This window comes from Leopardus geoffroyi, chromosome A3 (assembly GCF_018350155.1).
Source record: "Leopardus geoffroyi isolate Oge1 chromosome A3, O.geoffroyi_Oge1_pat1.0, whole genome shotgun sequence".
Lineage (NCBI taxonomy): Eukaryota > Metazoa > Chordata > Mammalia > Carnivora > Felidae > Leopardus > Leopardus geoffroyi.
In genome coordinates this window covers 99473930-99492446 of record NC_059336.1, presented here as the reverse complement: position 1 = coordinate 99492446, position 18517 = coordinate 99473930, and the positions used below count along the sequence as shown (strand labels likewise).

At 39.3% G+C, this 18517-nt stretch overlaps 1 protein-coding gene across 2 annotated transcripts in view; it reads right to left on the bottom strand.

The window, feature by feature from the left end:
• DNAH6 (dynein axonemal heavy chain 6) overlaps positions 1–18517 on the bottom strand; it is a 261133-nt gene that overhangs the window by 81085 nt on the left and 161531 nt on the right. For both annotated transcript variants that reach the window (XM_045446656.1, XM_045446657.1), the window contains exons 46-49: positions 12149–12380; positions 4093–4245; positions 2689–2829; positions 1109–1351 (exon numbers count right to left, since the gene is read on the bottom strand). In XM_045446656.1, coding sequence (XP_045302612.1) covers positions 1109–1351; positions 2689–2829; positions 4093–4245; positions 12149–12380 — 769 coding nt within the window. The remainder of the gene's footprint in view (positions 1–1108; positions 1352–2688; positions 2830–4092; positions 4246–12148; positions 12381–18517) is intronic.

The following is an 18517-nucleotide window of genomic DNA, read 5'->3' as shown; positions in this document are numbered from 1 at the left end:
TATTTGGGCTCTTTCCATACTTTGGCTATTGCTGATAGTGCTGCTATAAACATTGGGTTGCATGTGCCCCTTTGCATCAGCATTTTTGTATCCTTTGGCTAAATCTAGTAGTATAATTGCTGGGTCATAGGGTAGTTCTACCCTTATTTTCTTATTTTCTTTTTTTAAATGTTTTTTAATGTTTATTTATTCTTGAGAGAGAGAGAGAGAGAGAGAGAGAGCATGAACAGGGACGGGGCAGAGAGAGAGAGGGAGACACAGAATCCGAAGCAGGCTCCAGGCTCTGAGCTGTCAGCATAGAGTCCAATGTGGGGCTTGAACTCATGAACTGTGAAATCATGACCTGAGCCAAAGTTGGATGCTCAACTGACTGAGCCACTCAGGCGCCCCTCTATCCTTATTTTCTACTAAGACCTAGTGAAGTTACAAAACGTGCTCAAGGTTGTGTAGCAAGAAAGAGGCAGAACATAAGTTGTATATAGTCTGGCTAACACTGAAGTCCTTGCTCTTTTTTTTTTAAAGTCTATCTATCTATCTATCTATCTATCTATCTATCTATCTATCGAAGACAGCAAGCATGACCAGGGGAGGGGCAGAGAGAGAGAGAGAAATAATCCCAAGCAGGCTCCACACTGTCAGCATGGAACCTGATGTGGGGCTTAAATCCATGAACCGTGAGATCATGACTTGAACTGAAACCAAGAGTCAGTTACTTAACCGACTGAGCCACCCAGGTGCCCCTGAAGTCCTTGCTCTTAATGGGAAATACTGACACATGATAGATCAGCAAACTCCATCTCTACTGCTTAACAAAAGGTTCTTATTAAATACTACAGAGATGTCTAATTCACTGCTTACCTTTGATGCTCACTACTACTGAGGCACACTCATGTAAATGACAGTACAAAAAATATAAACATCAAGGAAGGGGAAGGTCTTTGGGCTGACAGCATGAGACACTTTTTTTGTCTGCTGTGGGTTGTTAAGGGCACATGTCAGGATAGAGAAGGCTTCAGCAGGTAAGATGGTATATAGATCTTCCACTCATTCTGGCAAGTTTTGACTTCAAGCAAAAAAAAAAATTTTTTTTTTATAATATTAAACTTACTGAAACCAACTGCTTCTTTTTTTCACTCAGCATAGTCAGGAAAAGATTGATGAGTTCCAGGTAGGAGGTGGGCGTTGTGTAGTACCGTCTCCGGAGCTCCATGTAATAGCGTTCTGCCATATTGGAGACGCTCAAGTGAATGTTCACACACATGAGGGAAAGCTTTTCTTTCATTTCTTCTTTTCCAGCATCAACGCTGGAGAAAAATGTCTTTGATACAGAAAGAAGTGCTTCTCTAGGCCACTGTAAATAAAGATATAATTTGGAAAATCGGTTGCTCATTTCTACAGTGTACATTTTAACAAGTAAAAAAATGTATTTCTTTGGAACTCTTCCTTGCTTTGTCCCCCATTTTACCCAACTAACTCCTCCTCATGTCTATAATATTTAGTGAACTGAATGGCTGGGTTCACTAGAGAGGGGTCTGGGTCTGCATTTGCTATCTGCACACGGCCTGGCACTTGGAAGTTGTTCAACCAGTATTTGTTAATTGAATGAATAAATGATTGGGTGTATTCGGAATAATTCCATGAATACAATCACATACAATACGAGGACCTCATGTCCTTACTCTGTTTATTACGCAGGTCCATTACATTATACAGGACTTCAGGTCCATCATTATAATCACCCTCCTCTTCGCCTCAACTTCTTTGCTTCTTTCTTGTTTCTTTGTGCTCACCTGAAACTTGGTCAAATACAACTCTCTGTTACCCCATGTCTGTGACTGTGTAGTGGAGCATGGCTAGAGAGAAACACACAACCATGCCGACTGGCCTCACTTTAAATTCGTGACAGCTAGCTTGAGTGGGTTCTTGGTGCAGCCCATAAGTGCTTCTACAGACTGCTAACACTTCCTCTTTCCACTTCATTCCCAGCTGATGACCTTGCTTCCCACATCACCAAAGGAAACAGAAACAATGAAAACAGAACTTAAGCATGCTCTCACCCCCACATCTATCCATCTCCCTGTCTCTGTGCTCATATACTCTGCCCTCCTTCCTGCTTCTCTGGGCTACACTGTGCACACTCCCTGTGGAGACCAGCCCCTGCACTGATGACTCAATCCCATCTCTTTTTGCCTACGCGTTGGCATTGGTACAACAACACTTTGCTACTCCATCAATAGATTTCTTTTCTGGATCGTTTCTAGCAGCACACATATGTGTTATTTGTGTTTCCCACTTAAAAACACTTTTCACCTCATGTACCCCTGTAGCTACTAGCCATCTCTTGGTGTTCTTTCGGGGAAAAACTCCTTGAAAGAGTTGCCTATGTTCACTGCCTGATTCCTCTCCTCTCTTCTCTCTTGAACCTTCTCCTCATCACTCCACTGAAACCGCTCTTGTCAAGATGACCAATAATTTCTACATTGCTAAATTCAATAGTCTCCTCTTCCTTTATAAATTCTGTTTAGCCTTTGTTCAATGGCTATCATAGTTATCCCTTGTATATGAGTAAATTCCTAGTGGGCTTTAAAGCCAATGCAGGTACGCCTGAGTTATTCTTGGACAATGTGTTACCCCTTTAAAACCAAGTGAATCCATCTTCCCAAAGAGGTATCCTGGGATGTCACCAACCTGGACAAACCAATCAATAGTGCAGCAGTTCACAAGGGATGGGAACATTCGGCACCGGGACCGGAAGGCCTCTCCCACAGGGCTCATACAGAGAACGATGTGCAGCTTCTGACGGACTCTGCTGATAAAGTGCTGAAACACCTGAACAAAGATATTTTTCAATTTAAAATAAGGGTGAAGTAACAGTGACAACAAGTGTTGGCTACTGCCTCTGGGTCTACCAATATCAGATAAAACTGGCGTTAGTGTAGTAGATATGTGAACTGTTTTGTTCAATGTCCGTTCCGACCCCTCTGGAAAGATTAAAAATGACATTTTGTGGACTCCATTGCAACTAGGGTTCTGGATGTGATGTAGGTCCTTCTCATCAGTGTATTTAAGGAGGCTCCTAGAATAAAGTGGAGAGAGGTATTCATACAGGTTTTTGCTTTGGGGTAGAAGGCACGGGAAGAAAGAGAGAGGGGGCAAGGTAGCCACTATGTGTGCAGGTGCAGAGTCTAGCAGAAGGGGTGTGGACCCGGAGAACTATCTCTGATGTGGCTCCTTATTTCCACTGCTTTCTGACCTGGCTGGGGTCACGTGGCTTTGGAGCTGGCAGCCGAAGCAGCAACATGCTGATCGGTTCAGTGGCTTCCTGCTTCATCAGCTTCCCTGACCGCTGACTTCTACCAATTGCATCTCATGTTCGTTCTGAGGAATTTAGCCTAGAGTCCCTTTCTTGGGCTCTCTCAGTGATTCTGTGTTCCTCAGATAAAGCCCTTTCTGCTTACGTCAGCTGAAGTAGACCCTGCTGTCTGTACTTAGAAGCCCTGACCTAGCAGAAGAGATCTCACGAAAGGACACAGAAGAAAACACATAAGAAAGAATGGTCAAAAAAATTAAAGGTGTAGAAGCAAGGGGAAACACTGGGGTAGACCGATGGCAGTACACAGAATCTAGCACCGTGGTGGAGAAATGGGAGAGGACAGGAGATGAGTTGTTTCCGAGATGGGGCTGGCTGGGGAGAGGTGGGGGAATCCATTTCTGTTTTAGGTGCTATAACCTTGTGAATAGGCAAGGGGATCCAAAATACTGGATTCCTCAGGCAGGGCACTGAGGACGTGTGAAATACATCTGTGTTTAAAGAAGGATAAGGCAAACTGTCCTGTTTGGACAAGGCTCTGACATCCATGGGGCAGTAGGGATTCTGTTTTCTGCTTCCCACTGATCTCTCTGGAAGTCTGGTATAGCAATGCTTCGAATGTAGGAAGTAAAATACATAGAATTACAAAGGAAGACAATTATATTCGGGGCAAAAATCCACCCATGGACTCCTCAAAGGGAGATGTAGATCATTAAAAGAAAAAGAAAAAAAGGCTAACACAACTTTGTGTTTTAGTAAAGCCTATCACCATTGTGTCCTACCTCATCTCTATTCCCCTCGGAAATTCCTACTTCTTTCGCTCGTGGTCTGGTGGCTGCTAAAACCTGTTCCAGTTCATCCTTTTCAAATAAATTGGGCACTTCACCGGAGTTCAGGATGTTATTTATATCTTCTAGGAATTCTTCTACTACAATCTGTGGAAGAAAGCAGAGTGATCGTTGTAATTCACTCAACCAGTTTAGATTTTTTATTTATTACTTGTAAATTGTAAAGCAAATATTTAATCAAAATCCACATTGAGTTAATTTTATCTTTACGAGAAAATAATATTAAAAATTAGAATCTTAATATTTTAATATAGAAGTAATTGATTTTTCCTTTTTCCTTTCTGTTTTGTTTCTTAAAAGGCATTCGTCTTTTACATGGTTCAAGTAATACGTGTAAACATTTTATATTCTGCCCTCTTTCAGCTAACTTTTCTCATAAATATGTATCCATGGTTCTGTACAGTACTTATCGTATAGCATAACATACTATAGAGTTGATGTGCCACATTTTCCCATAGACTTAAATGGTCCACAGTTTTGTTTACATTTTAAGAACATATGTAGGACTATAATTTTCCTCCCCAGTTGTGTTATTTCCTGGGGATAAACCCCCAGGAGGGAGACTAGCCATTAAAATGCATGAATAGTTTCTGGATTTTGAAAGATTTTAAATTTCCCATTCAACTCAAATATGATTTCATGAACCTTTAACACTTATTTTTACAAGGTTAGGGAGTATAAATGTTTGCTTTGGGAGAATTTAATTTCCATTTCTTTGATTATTAGCAAGGGCAAATGTGATTCCACATTTACCATTTTCCATTAAAATATATGTTCAGGGGTGTCTGGGTGGCTCAGTTGGTTGTGTCTGGCTCTTAGTTTTGGCTCAGGTCATAATCTCACAATTTGTGAGATCAAGCCCCATGTTGGGCTCTGTACTGACAGCTCACAGTCTCGCTCATAAAATAGATAAATAAACTTTACAAGATCGGTTCAAACTGTAATCATTTATATATTGGAGTTTACTTTTAAATTTGAATGAGTAATTTTCATATTACAAAATAAACCTTTGATGCAAATATTAAATTGATGCAAATAATTGATAATTGATGCAAATATTAAAAATCTATCATTTATCCTTTTGTTTTAGTTAACTTTTTAGTTTTAAAAAGTTTGGGTCCTATTATTTAACTATGACAAAGTATCTGTTACTTTATTTTCTTCATTTGTAACTTTTTGTTTTTTTCTTAAGGTTGGAATAATTGTGTCTTGTTAATTTTCCCCAAGAGCAAACACTAGTTCTTTGTCATAATTTACTTATTTCTACCTTTATCTTATTATTTGCTTTTTTAATTTTTGTTCTTCCTTGTGACCTTTATTTTCCTAAAATTTTAAGTCAACTAATTTAAGTAGCTTCTTTTTCTATTTAATGTTTATTAATTTATTTTGAGAGAGAGAGAAAGAGTGCATATGCACATGAGCCACACGAGTGGGGGAAGGGCAGAAAGAGAGAGGGAGAGAGAGAGAATCCCAAGCAGGCCCCATGCTGCAGGACAGAGCCTGGACATGGGGAGGGCTCGATCTCACGAACTGTGAGATCATGACCTGAGTCGAAATCAAGAGTCAGAAGCTTAACTGACTGAGCTGCCCGGGTGCCCCTAATTTATGTAGTTTCTAATTTTTTATTCAAATCTATAAATTTAATCCTAAGAACCGTTTGGTTGCATCGCACAGGTTTCTATTTATATTAAGTTCATTTCCTTGTTCTCTAAAATAGAGATTTAAATTCTGATGTTCTTGACTCAGGAATTCTTTATATAAATGTTTTAAAGTGCTGAGCCACATCATTAATTTCCCTTTGATTAGAGCATGGACAAAGGATGTTATCAGCATAGTTTATGCTTTTTTGAATTTATTGAAAATCTGTTTACACCTAACATATGGCCAATTTTTGTAAACCTTCAGTAGTACTAGAAAATATTTACTTTCTTTGTAAAATATAATTATAGTATATAGCCATCAATTCCAGCTTAGAAATTATATTCTTCATATTATTTAAACATACTTATTTCTACTTTGTATTTGCTAGAAATAGCAAATTAAACTCTATTTTTAACATCTTGCTTGTCTCAACTTCTCATATTTATAATAGTTATATATATATATATATGCATATATACACACATTAATTTTAGTTATTATGGTTATGTTTACTCTCCATTAGCATAGAACATTTGAGATTGATTGGGGCTTTTAACAGAGTGTAATAGCCTTTTGTTTGCTTAAAGTGGAGCAAGACAGTCTGATCTTATTTTTGGAGTTTTAAAAGCAACATTAAGCTTATATAAAAATATTTTAATATCAGAGTAGTAAGAAACTACTGATGAGCACAACTAAGAAGATAAAAAACAATAACTCACAATCCCATGACCCAGACATTTTCAAATTGTATATATGGCATATTTGTTTAGATATATATTAAAACAAAGAACCTATATGGTAGATGATTTGTATATGTGTTATGATGTAACAACACATCATAAACGTTTTTCACATTAATTAATGTGTATATTTCTACAAAGTAATTTTAATTTTTTTTACAGTGTCCTATTGTATAATTATACCACAAATAACTTGTGAATAATAAGGCTATTTCAGATTAACTATTATTTTATTTTATTTTATTTTATTTTATTTTATTTTATTTTATTTTATTTTATTTTTAAAGTTTATTTATTTTGAGAGAGAGAGAAAGCATGCATGCACACATGTACAAGCAGGGGAGGAACAGAGAGAGAGGGAGAGAAAACCTTAAGTTGGCTCCATGCTGTCAGTGTGGAGTCCAATGACTCACTCAATTTCGCCTATCATGAGATCATGTCCTGAGCAGAAATCAAGAATTGGATGCTTAAAGACCAACTAGGCCACCCAGATACCCCATTATTTTAAAATACTGCAATAGATATTCTTGCACATACAACTTTGTATGCAGCTGTAATTATAAGTAAGAGTAATTTAAGGAATTTATCTACATATTGCTACTACCTTCTAGAAGATTTTGCTAATTCACTGGTGAGTTCTATGCAAGGCCTGTTTTCTGACATCTTTGTCAACAATGAATATTATGATTTTTGACCTTTGTCAATGTGCAAGGCCAACCCCTAGCATTTATCTTTACTTAAATTTCTTTGGTTACTGGGAAGGTTGAACATTTTTCAGGTCTTTAAAGCCCTTGAATTCTTTTTTTAAAGGAACTTTCTACTTGCATTTTATTACATTTTTATATTTCTTCTATTGATGGGCTTGTCTTTTCCTTTTCATTTGAAAAAGACTGTATTTGTATTTATTTTCCAGCTTTATCGAGATTTAATGGACATATAACATAGTATAAACTTAAGGCATACAATGTATTGATTTGTTATATTTATATATTGCAACATGATTACCACTATAGAAGCATTAGTTAACATTTCCATCACATCATATAATTACCATTTCTTTGTTTTGTGGTGCAAACATTTAAGATTTACTCTCTTAGCAACATTAAAGTACATAATACGTTATTTTTTTTAATTTTTTATTTTATTTATTTTTTTTCAATATATGAAGTTTATTGTCAAATTGGTTTCCATACAACACCCAGTGCTCATACCATATAATACATTATTGTTAACTATAGTCACCATGCTGTACATTAGATCCTTAGAACTTAATTCATCTTATAACTAGAAGTTTGTACCCTTTGACCAACCTCTCATCATTTTCTGCATCCCCCAGCCCCTGGTAACCACTATGCTTTCTGTTTCCATGAGTTTGGCTTTTTTTAGATCCTCATGTAAGTGATATCATAGAGTATTTGTCTTTCTCTGTCCACTATTTCATTTAGCATAATGTCCTCAAGCTTTATCCATGTCGTTGTAAGCAGCAGGATTTCCTTCTGTCTCATGGCTGAGTAATACTCCATTATGTGTATGTGTATGTATATGCCATATCTTCTTTATCCATTCATCTATTGATGGACACTTAAGTTGTTTCCATATCTTGACTATTGTGAATAATGTTGCAATAAACATAGGAGTTCAGATATCTCTGTGAGATCCTGTTTTCATTTCCTTTGGATATATATCCAGGAGTGGGATGGCTGGATCATATGGTAGTTCTGGAACCTCCATATTTTAAGTGTTTGAGGAACCTCCATATTATTTTCCATAGTGGCTGCACCAATTTACATTCCCACCAATAGTGCATAGGGTTCCCGTTTCTCCACATCCTTGCCAATGCTTGTTCTCTCTTGTCTTTTTGATGATAGCCATGGTAGCTATCTTTGTATGTTTCTAGGATTTTATCCATTTCTTCGGGGTTATCTAATTTATTGGCATAAATTGTGTGAGGTGACATCTCATTGTGGTTTTGATTTACATTTCCCTGATGATTACTGATGTGAAGTATCTCTACTTTTCTGTTAATTTTTAAAAATGTTTATTCATTTTTTGAGACACACAGCAGGGGAGGGGCAGAGAGAGAGGGAGACACAGAATCCATAGCAGGCTCCAGGCTCTGAGCTGCCAGCACAGAGCCTGATGCGGGGCTTGAACCCACAAACCGTGAGATCATGACCTGAGCTGAAATTGATGGTTAACCGACTGAGCCACCCAGGCGCCCTGGAGTATCTTTTCATGTATCTGTTGGCCATGTGTATGTCTTCTTTGGAAAAATGTCTATTCAGATCCTCTGCCCATTTTCTTAAATTGAATTTTTTTTGCTATTGATTTGTATGAGTTTTTATATATATTTACTTATAATGGGTCTCAGAGTGGCCCTGTTTGGCTTTAACCTATTGAATCTGGATGTCCATTTCTCTCCCCAGGTTTGGAAAGTTTTCAGCCATTATTGCTGTAAATATACTTTCTGTTCCTTTTTCTTCCTTTTCTTCTGGAATTCCCATGATTGGGGAATTATTTCTTTTCATTATGTCCTAAAGGTCTTATAACCTTTTTCATTCTTTTTTTCTTTTTGCTTCTCTGACTGGATAATTTCAAACATCCTGTCTTTTAAGTGATTGATTCTTCTGCATGATCAAATCTGCTTCTGAAGCTCTCCATTAAATTTTTTCGCTCAGGATTTGTTTGGGTTTTTTGATGGTTTCTTTTTCTTTGTTCACCTCCTTGTTCTGTTCATGCATTGCTTTTCCCATTTTTGTTTAGTCATCTGTGTGTTCTTATAGTTCACTAAATTTCTTTAAGAGGATTATTCTGAATTCTTTGACAGTTCATAGATCTCCATTTATTTAGTATTTAGAGTCAGTTAGTGGGGCTCTATTCATTTTCTTTGGTGTCATGATCCTTGATTTCTTACTTTGGTATCTGCACATTTGAGTAAGTGGTCTCCTCTTCGAGACTTTACAGGTTTGCTGTGACAGAGGCAGTTCTTCACCACTCTGCTTAGTTTGGGTTTCTGGACATGTCAGCTAGTAATCCTTGAGCAGGTGGGACTTGCTGTCAGGGTCTACTTGGGGGCAAGGCCACTTCCCAAGCTCTGAGGTTGGGGGTGGGGTGTTGCTGGGTGAGAACAGTTGGATAGGACGCCGACTTGGTTCTCTGCCCAAGCAAGGCTGTAGGATGGGCTGTGTGGTTGCCTAGATTCTGTGGTGGCTTCCTAGATGGTTGGGACTGTGTACTATACTCAGCAGCAGGTAAGGCTATGAATTAGCTTCCTCTCCTGGAAGGGCAGCGGAGTGGGTCCCAAGGCTTGCATGGCTCATTGTTTGGGAACCTAACTCAAGCAAGGCTGTGCACTGACCAGATGAAACCCCTGGTTTTGCTTTGTAGACAGGGAGCAGGGCTGTTGGATGGGCCAGGCAGGTTCCCTGGTCAGGTGGGCTAAAAGCTGTGTTCAGCAATGGGTGGAGGTACAAATCAGTTTCTCCACCAGGGTGGAGCAAGAGAACTGGCTCCAGTGCCAGAAAGGCACTTTCTTTGTGGTCTTGACTCAGGCCAACCTGTGCCCCCAAGTCCCCTTTCTGTATGGGGCCACTGGCTTTGCTCTACGGATGATCAGCTCTGCTTGCTCTACTTTTCATTGGATCGTTGCTGGTCTATACAACTTCCCAGGCATTCAGGCCAAACTTTCCAGTTGGGCAGGGGTGGAGTTACACCCCAGTGGTGTGTAGGGCTATGACTCAGCTCCTCTGCCTGGGTGCGGTGGGGGAGCTCCAGGGCCAGCAAGGCTCTTTGTTTGAGGACCTTGAATCAGGAAGCCCTGGATTCTGCTGAGTTCCCTGGTCATACTGCACAAAACTGCTGGCTGGGACTACTGTTTGGGTACTGCAGGTAGGAACTCAGACTGCCGAGAGCCAGGTGTTGGGGGTTGCAAGCCCACGCTGCCTTCTCCGCCACAATCTGACTTTCTGCGGTCAAGTCCTGCAGGTTTCCCTGAGATCCCTGTGATGTGAGACTGGAGTGGAATACACAAGAAGTGACCCACAAGGCAAGGGGAGCTGGATGTTCCCCCTGGGCTCTCTCTTTCCACTGGAGGAACTGTAGGCTCAGGGGAGACCTCTTGGGGTGGTGGTATGCTGGCTTGGGGGAGGGGCAATGTGATCAGTCTGTGGCTGCTCCACTTACCCTTCTAATGTGGTCTGTCTTGGTCCCTGTGGTGCAGGGAGTGGTTCAGCCTCTCCCCTGTGTCCTAGGGTTCCCTCAGTGGTGTCTTGTCCATGAATAACTATTGTAGGTTGTTCGTGTGAGGGAGAGTGATGTCAGGAATGACCTATATTGTGATCTTGGTGATGTCATTCTCCATCATTTTGTTCATGTATTATTTTCCTGCTATAGTTAAATTGTTTACATGTGTTCTCTTGCAGCTCTCTGAACATCTTTAGAGCAATTGTTTAGAGTTCTTTGTGCGACGATGCCTGGGTCTCCATATCTTTGGGGCCAGTTACTAGAGGCTTACAGTATTTCTTTGGTGGGGTCGTGTTTCCTTGGTTCTTCATGATATCTGTAGCCTTATGTAGGTGTATGCATGTTTGAGGGAGTTCCCTCTTCCAGACTTTATGGACTGAATTCAGTAAGGGCAGACTTTCATGTGTAGGTGGGGGCACAATGGAGCATGCTGTAGCCCCAGGTCTAGAGGTGCAGGGCACCAAGTGTGGGGATGGGTAGTGGTGCTGGGCCTACAAGTGTGTTATGTTTCTTCGGCTGAGGCGGCTGCTGGGATCCACAGTATGTGTGCCTTGGTGAGCGCTGCAGGGGGGGTCACAGTGGCTGCAAGGGCTATTGGCGTCCCCAGCTGTGCCTCCAGGTTGAGCAGCTAGGGACCAGGGCAGGCACTGCTGGTGGCCAAAGCTGGTGGAGTACATACATTTGACTCTGGGTCCTTTCTCATTTGTAAAAAATGTTAACATATTCAGGTATAAATTCACTGCATGTCACCGATGTTAAAAATATTTTCCCATTTTATGATTGTACTTAATTTAAAATAATTTAAAATATTTATGCATCAGGTCCATTACTTTTTTATTGCTTGGCTAATTTCTATAGAGGTTTATTTTCTCTCATGTTAAAATGCCTAAGTGTAGTCAATGTAGAAAATTTTCTTGTTTAGAACAAATTCAAGAACAGTTACATTTGTTCTTATAGACATAGATAAAATCCCATTTTAATTTTAAAGTTAATTTAACACTAAAACAGCCATCGTTATTGTTATTTTCCTTTTCTTGGGTAAAGCATATTTCCCTAATTGATTTCAGTTAGGGTATAATTTCCTTATACTTACTGCTATAGAAACAATTTATTACTTTTTGTTATCTATGTCCTTCTCAAAGAAAAGTTCAAACTTCTCTTACCCCCTTAACCTTTGATCATATTTACTTAGAATTTAAAGGGTGACACAACGGTTGGTAAAATAAATGAAAATGTATTATAAAAGTCTTTTACAAGGTCCAAGACATCTGTTATCTGAGGGAGCAATTCCTTGCACTGTATCACACAAACTATTCAAAGCACACTTGTGATCATAACACTTGTACTTTAGTTATTTAAACATGTACCTGGGTGTCGGTGAAGAGGAAGACCATATTCTTGTTATCCACACCAGCCAGTTTGTACAGCTTCCTCAGGTCTTCATGAAAACTGTCATAATTATATCCTCGGCTCAGTTCAATTTGCAAACATTTGTAACCACATATGTGAGCTGCAAGTCTTGTAAGAGACTGTTTTCCAGTGCCTCCTACTCCAACGAGCAGCGCATTGCCTCTTTCCTGACGAATCATGCGGGCAATCCTGCAGGCAACAAAGCAGAGAAAGACGTATTTCAAGTGTACAGATGTGGGTCAGAGGGCCTGACCCAGTATGGACCGCTAGTGGCCAGTGGGGAATCCTCCCTGAGCAAAAGGCCATCGGAAAGAGTAGGTGTGGCTAAAGTTCATGTCTGGGGGGTAGGGGGGGGGCACCTGGGTGGCTCAGTCAGTTAAGCGTCTGACTTCGGCTCGGGTCATGATCTCACAGTCCGTGAGTTCGAGCCCCGTGTCGGGCTCTGTGCTGACAGCTCAGAGTCTGGAGCCTGCTTCGGATTCTATGTCTCCCTCTCTCTCTGCCCCTACCCTGCTCACACTCTGTCTCTCTCTCAAAAATAAATAAACATCAAAATAAATAAATAAATAAATAAATAAATAAATAAATAAATAAAGTTCATGGTTGGGAGGAAAGACCTGCTGAGCTTTCATTGTGTCCATCTCTCCCATTTCCCACAGGCTGCTGGCCTTGGTCATACAAATGTAGAGTAAAAGAAAATCTCTTCTCCTTTCTCTAAAGTGTGAAGGATTTTGTCAGAACCTTGGCTGATCTAAGCCACTGCTTATAATATAACCATTGTATTAAGAAGCCCAGGGCTTCATTTATAAGGAGGAGCAAGCAGAAATACAGAAATACTGCTGGGTCTAGGAAAAGACAGTGCGGTTCAGAAGGGGAGCTCAATGGGAATGCCCTGAAATGAATTCAATCTAAGATATCGACAACATTTTAGAAAATTTCTGATTCACGTTGACAACAAGAATATGAAAAGCACTGCTATGGTGATACTAGAGTGAACACTCGGGGGAAAAGCTGAGTTTAGCAAAAATTGGAGGTGGAAAATCTGATGACCAAATTGAAAACCTCAGTGGAGGGGCACCTAGGTGGCTCAGTCAGTTAAGCGTCTGACTTTGGCTCAGGTCATGATCTCGAGATTCCTGAGTTTGAGCCCCGTGTCGGGCTCTCAGCTGTCAGTGTGGAGCCTGTTTCGGATTCTCTGTCTCCCTCTCTCTCTGCCCCTCCCCTGCTCACATGCTCTCTCTCTCTCTCAAAAATAAATAAATATTAAAACAAATAAACAACAAAAAACCTCAGCGGAACATGGGCCTTGCAAATAGGAAAATGGGAATTTGAAATAGGTGGAAAATTCAATAGGTGAAGTAGAAGACAAACTCAAGGAGCTTATCCAGAATGCAGAGAAGAAAGATAATGACATTACAATGACAAGAGAATAGAGATAAGGAGGACAAATGTAGGAGAAACAAGTGGGATCCCAGAGGCCACACAAATGGAAGTGCAGAAGGAGAGACAGGAGGGGACAGAACTGATGTGACAGCTGATGAAAACAGTAGGAAGAAACCCCTGAGCGGAACCCATAGATTTGAAGTCCCTGAAGGTCAGGAAAGAAAACCAGAGAGGAGAGGCAAAACATTAAAGATTTTCTAGGAGATACATAAATATAAAATAAAATACGGGTGCATGCATACATATAAAATAGAAATATAGAAATCTATATTTTAGACATAACTGAAGAGACTGTGAGCATCTAAAAGGCAGACAAATTACTCCCAAAGGGACAAATAATTTCAGGCTGGCCTTAGGTGACTATTTTATAAGATGACATTCCATAAGACAATGGTTAGAGGGAAAGCTGTCATGTTATTGCTCAGAGCATAAGCCATCTAAACCTTCCTAAAAGATTTCTTGAAGATATATAAAGAAGTATAACTAAAGAAAAAATTGTTTAATGTTCATTTATTTTAGAGAGAGGGAGAGAACATGAACAGGGGAGGGGCAGACAGCAAGGGAGACACAGAATCCGAAGCAGGCTCCAGGCTCTGAGCTGTCAAGGACAGAGCCTGATGCGGGACTCAAACCCATGAATGGTGAGATCGTGACCTGAGCCAAAGTTAGACGCTTAACCAACTGAATCACCGAGGTGCCCCAAGAAGTATAGATAAAACTAAAAAAAACCAAGAAAGGGAGAGAGATGTCAGTATAAAGTGAGAAGTGTGTATGAGTCGAGTCCATATACTATTGTTAAGATGATAAAAAAGATGATAGTATCAATAAATTCCTCTTAAAAAGAAGATACAAACTGTAAAAATAATTTTTTTTAATTACATCACGATTTATCTAAAATTTCAGACTGGGTTATCAGAAACTAGGAAAGCATGGGAGAATTATAACGATAGATTTAATTTCTCTCTCCCTTTTAACAGGAAGTTTGCCTGTGTGTCTGAGCATCTATCTTAATTTTATTCAAAATTCTAATAATTAGAAAAGACCAGGTTCAAATATTTGAAAGTGATAATGGCTTTATTATTTTTTAAATTATGAAAGTAAAACACAGTCATTGTAACTGAGGGGAGAAAACCAGTGCTAAGCCTTCCCCATTTGTAAGCTCTATCACAAGGGCCTGGGTGTTCTTTAAAAAAAAATTTTTTTTAATGTTTATTTATTTTGGACAGAGAGAGAGACAGAGCATGAGTGGGGGAGGGGCAGAGAGAGTGGGAGACACAGAATCCAAAGCAGGCTCTAGGCTCTGAGCTGTCAGCACAGAGCCCGACGTGGGGCTCGAACTCACAGACCGTGAGATCATGACCTGAGCCGAAGTCGGATGCTCAACCGACTGAGCCACCCAGGTGCCCCAAGGGCCTGGGTGTTCTGATCTCTGAGAACGGTGCCTAGCATAGTAGGGGCTTCATCAGCATTTGTTCAGTGAATTTATGTATGTTGACTTGTATGTGTGTATTACAAAAATGGCATTAAACTCTAATTACATTTTGTTTTATGATTGTTTTGCTAGATAATGTATTATGGACATTTTCATGCTAGTAAATACAGCAACAAATATACCATACTTATTTAGCCAGTTCCCTAGTGATGGATATTTAGTTCTTTTATGTTTTTCCTATCATACTAACAATATTAGAAAACAAAACTTAAAGCTACCTGCAAATAGAATCCTTTCAGATCGTTAGAGTGAGAGAGAGGGAGACCATGAAACAGAAAGAAGTTGCATTAAAAAGGAACAGAAAATATGTTAGGATGTCATAAATGTGGCCATTAAAGCCATGTTTTAAAATAGTATTTAATTATATAGGATTTTGGAGGCAAATGTAATGTAAGTGTTAAAGGCATGATGTTCAATAATATGTGCCATAATACAACTTTGTAAAAATCTCTATATACTTACAAATATATTTGAAAGAACCATACAATTTTAATAGTGGTTGTCTCTGGGTGAGGAGGTGAAATTATGAGTTTTTCTAAATTCTATAATGAGTATGTTTACCATATGATCAGAAAAATAATCACAAAGTACAGTAGTTCCCCCCCTCAGTGATGGGGGATACACTCTAAGATCCCAGTGGATGCCTGAAACTATGGGTAGGATCAAACCTTCGTTTTCCTATACATACATACTTGATAAATTTTAATTTATAATTTAGTCACAGTAAGAGATTAACAACAATAATAACATAGAACAATTATAACAATATGCTATAATAAAAGTTATGTGAATGTGGTCTCTCTCAAAGTATCTCATTGTACTGTACTTCCTATGATGATGTGAGATAAGATGCCTACGTGATGAGATGAAGTGAGGTGAATGAGGTAGGCATTGTGACTTGGAGTTAGGCTACTACTGGCCTTCTGACAAATCATCAGAAGGAGGGTCATCTGCTTCTTCACTGAGGTTGACTGTGGGTAAGTAAAACTGCAGAAAGCGAGACTGTGGATAAGGGGAGGACAACTGTAGATGTAGTTCTGCCTTGTAGGAAATACAAAGATGCCTTTTTTTCTGCAATAGTTCTATCCTCAAAAAGATCTTGGTGATATGAATTTTTATAAATAAAATTACACTTCTAAGAAAAAGGGAGACAAATGTCATTTCTTAATCTACCTCTGAAATTCAGTACACTTTTACCAAATCATCTATATTGAAGTAACCAACTTCTACTTCCAGATCTTAAACACCATGACTTAGAAAACATTGATCAAACAGCTCCTATGCACCATTATCTTTGGTGGCAGGGGATAGGAGCATGTAGTATGAGCATAGAACAGGAAGTCTACAGTGAAAAGTGCTCCTGCAGGGCGAAGTAGACTTCTAAGTCATTATTTGGGATCTTCTAAAATAAGAATTAAACCTTCAAATTTGTCTCCTTCAGTTTCATACCTTCTTCTGTCCCTCAGGCCAGTCTGCTCTTTCCCTGCCCTGACTGCCTCAATAACACAGCTTTTTCCAGGACAGGGTCAGCAAATAATGGTGTGTGGGCCAAACCCTGCCCCTTCACTGTGTTTTTAAAGTTTATTTATTTATTTGGGGAGAAGGAGAGGGAGAGGGAGAGGAGAGGGAGAGGGAGAGGGGAGAGAGAGAGAGAGAGAGAGCACACATGCACAGGGAAGGGGCAGAGAGAGAGGGAGAGAGAGAATCCCAAGCAGGCTCTGCACTGTCAGTGTGGAGCCTGAGGCGGGGCTCAAACTCACAAACTGTGAGATCGTGACCTGAGCCGAAATCAAGAGTCCCATGTTTAACAGACTAAGCCACCAAGAAGCCCCTTAAAATTTTTTTATGGCCTATTAGCTAAGAATGTTTTTGTAGTTTTTAAGTGGCTAACAAAAACATCAAAAGAAGAGTAATATTTTGATATGTGAAAATCATATGGTATTCTAATATTAGTGTCCATAAATAAAGTTTTATTGGAACACAGCCATGCTCACTCATTCATTTACTGAAGGTGGCTGCTTTTGTGTTTCAATGGCAGAAATGAGTCGTTGTGACAGGGTCCATATGAGCCACAGAGTCCAAAATATTTCCTATTGGCCCTTCTCTAGGATCCTTTGCCAACTCCTCCCCTTGAGTAAGCAAATAGATGATGTAGGCACTATTTCCATGGTTGTCTCTGTCACAGTGCACACTAAACAGAAGACACATCACATCATCTGTTTATTTCTCTTCAGTCACCTAGGTAGGTATAATATTGAGAGGTAAAGGGATATGTAATAATGTTTTGCTGTTTTTTTCCATAATGTGCATGTGTTCCGCAGTGGATGAAATATTGACTGTTAAAAAATCTTGCACTTTATATGTTACTCTTTCCTTGTTTCAGGTACAGTACAGTATTTTGATTATTTTCATCTGATATTATTGGAAACAAAAAATCTTACAGCACTTAATAACAAAAAGCTTATAACTTAATAACACTGCTTCCCAGCGTTATTTTTTCTGCCAACTTACGTATCAATAGATAGAAAAGTCCCTCCACTAGGAATCCCCCAGCATTACATTTTCTCTACTGCAGTAGGCAAGAGATGGCTGTCCTAATTAGTAGCTTACATTTTCATTGAGATCTGTTTTACCATCTTTGTACTGTGGTGACAACTCTGGGCATATGTAATGGGTGGAAATACCCAGGTGCAAACTGCCCTTTGAAAACACAGGCTCTAAAGAAAAAAAAAATGTTTGTGGTTTGGGAAGGCTTTTATCTACTTATCCTATGCAAAAAATTAAAAAATAAAAAAATAAATGTAAAATGTCACCAACAAATGGAAATGTAGTATCTGCTAAATTACTGAATCCTCCCATAACTCATGTTCATAATGAAGCCCTTTCTGTTGCTCTTCAGCAGTAGGTATTTGAGAGCTCTTACAAGTAGAAATTTGTTTACTCTAATTCCTACCTTCTGATCTTCCCTAGAAAAAGAAGACGTCTATGCTGTAATTCACATGGCAGCCCTTTGTGTATCTGAACACCAAGTCTCCTCTATTCTACAAATGGCTTTTCCTTTCCTCCTGTAATATTTTAAGCAATCCTTGAGTGGCCTGCTGATTCTCTTTCATAAAAATAACAAAGATTATAAATACAATTAAGCAGACTTTGCCTATAGTCTGGTCTCTTCTCCAGGAAGTTTCTCAGACCAGAGTATTATTAGACCATTATTATTTCTTTTCCAGGCTTAGGGCCAGTGTGAGCTATACGATAAAAGTTGTTAGGAGCTAGCATGCGGGTATGTAGGCAGGGGGAAGGATAAGAAGCAAGTGGTATCTCAACAACCCAGTGACAAACTATTGTTATAACACTGGAGTTGTGACAAAAATAGATTCTCAAATTAGAGTTG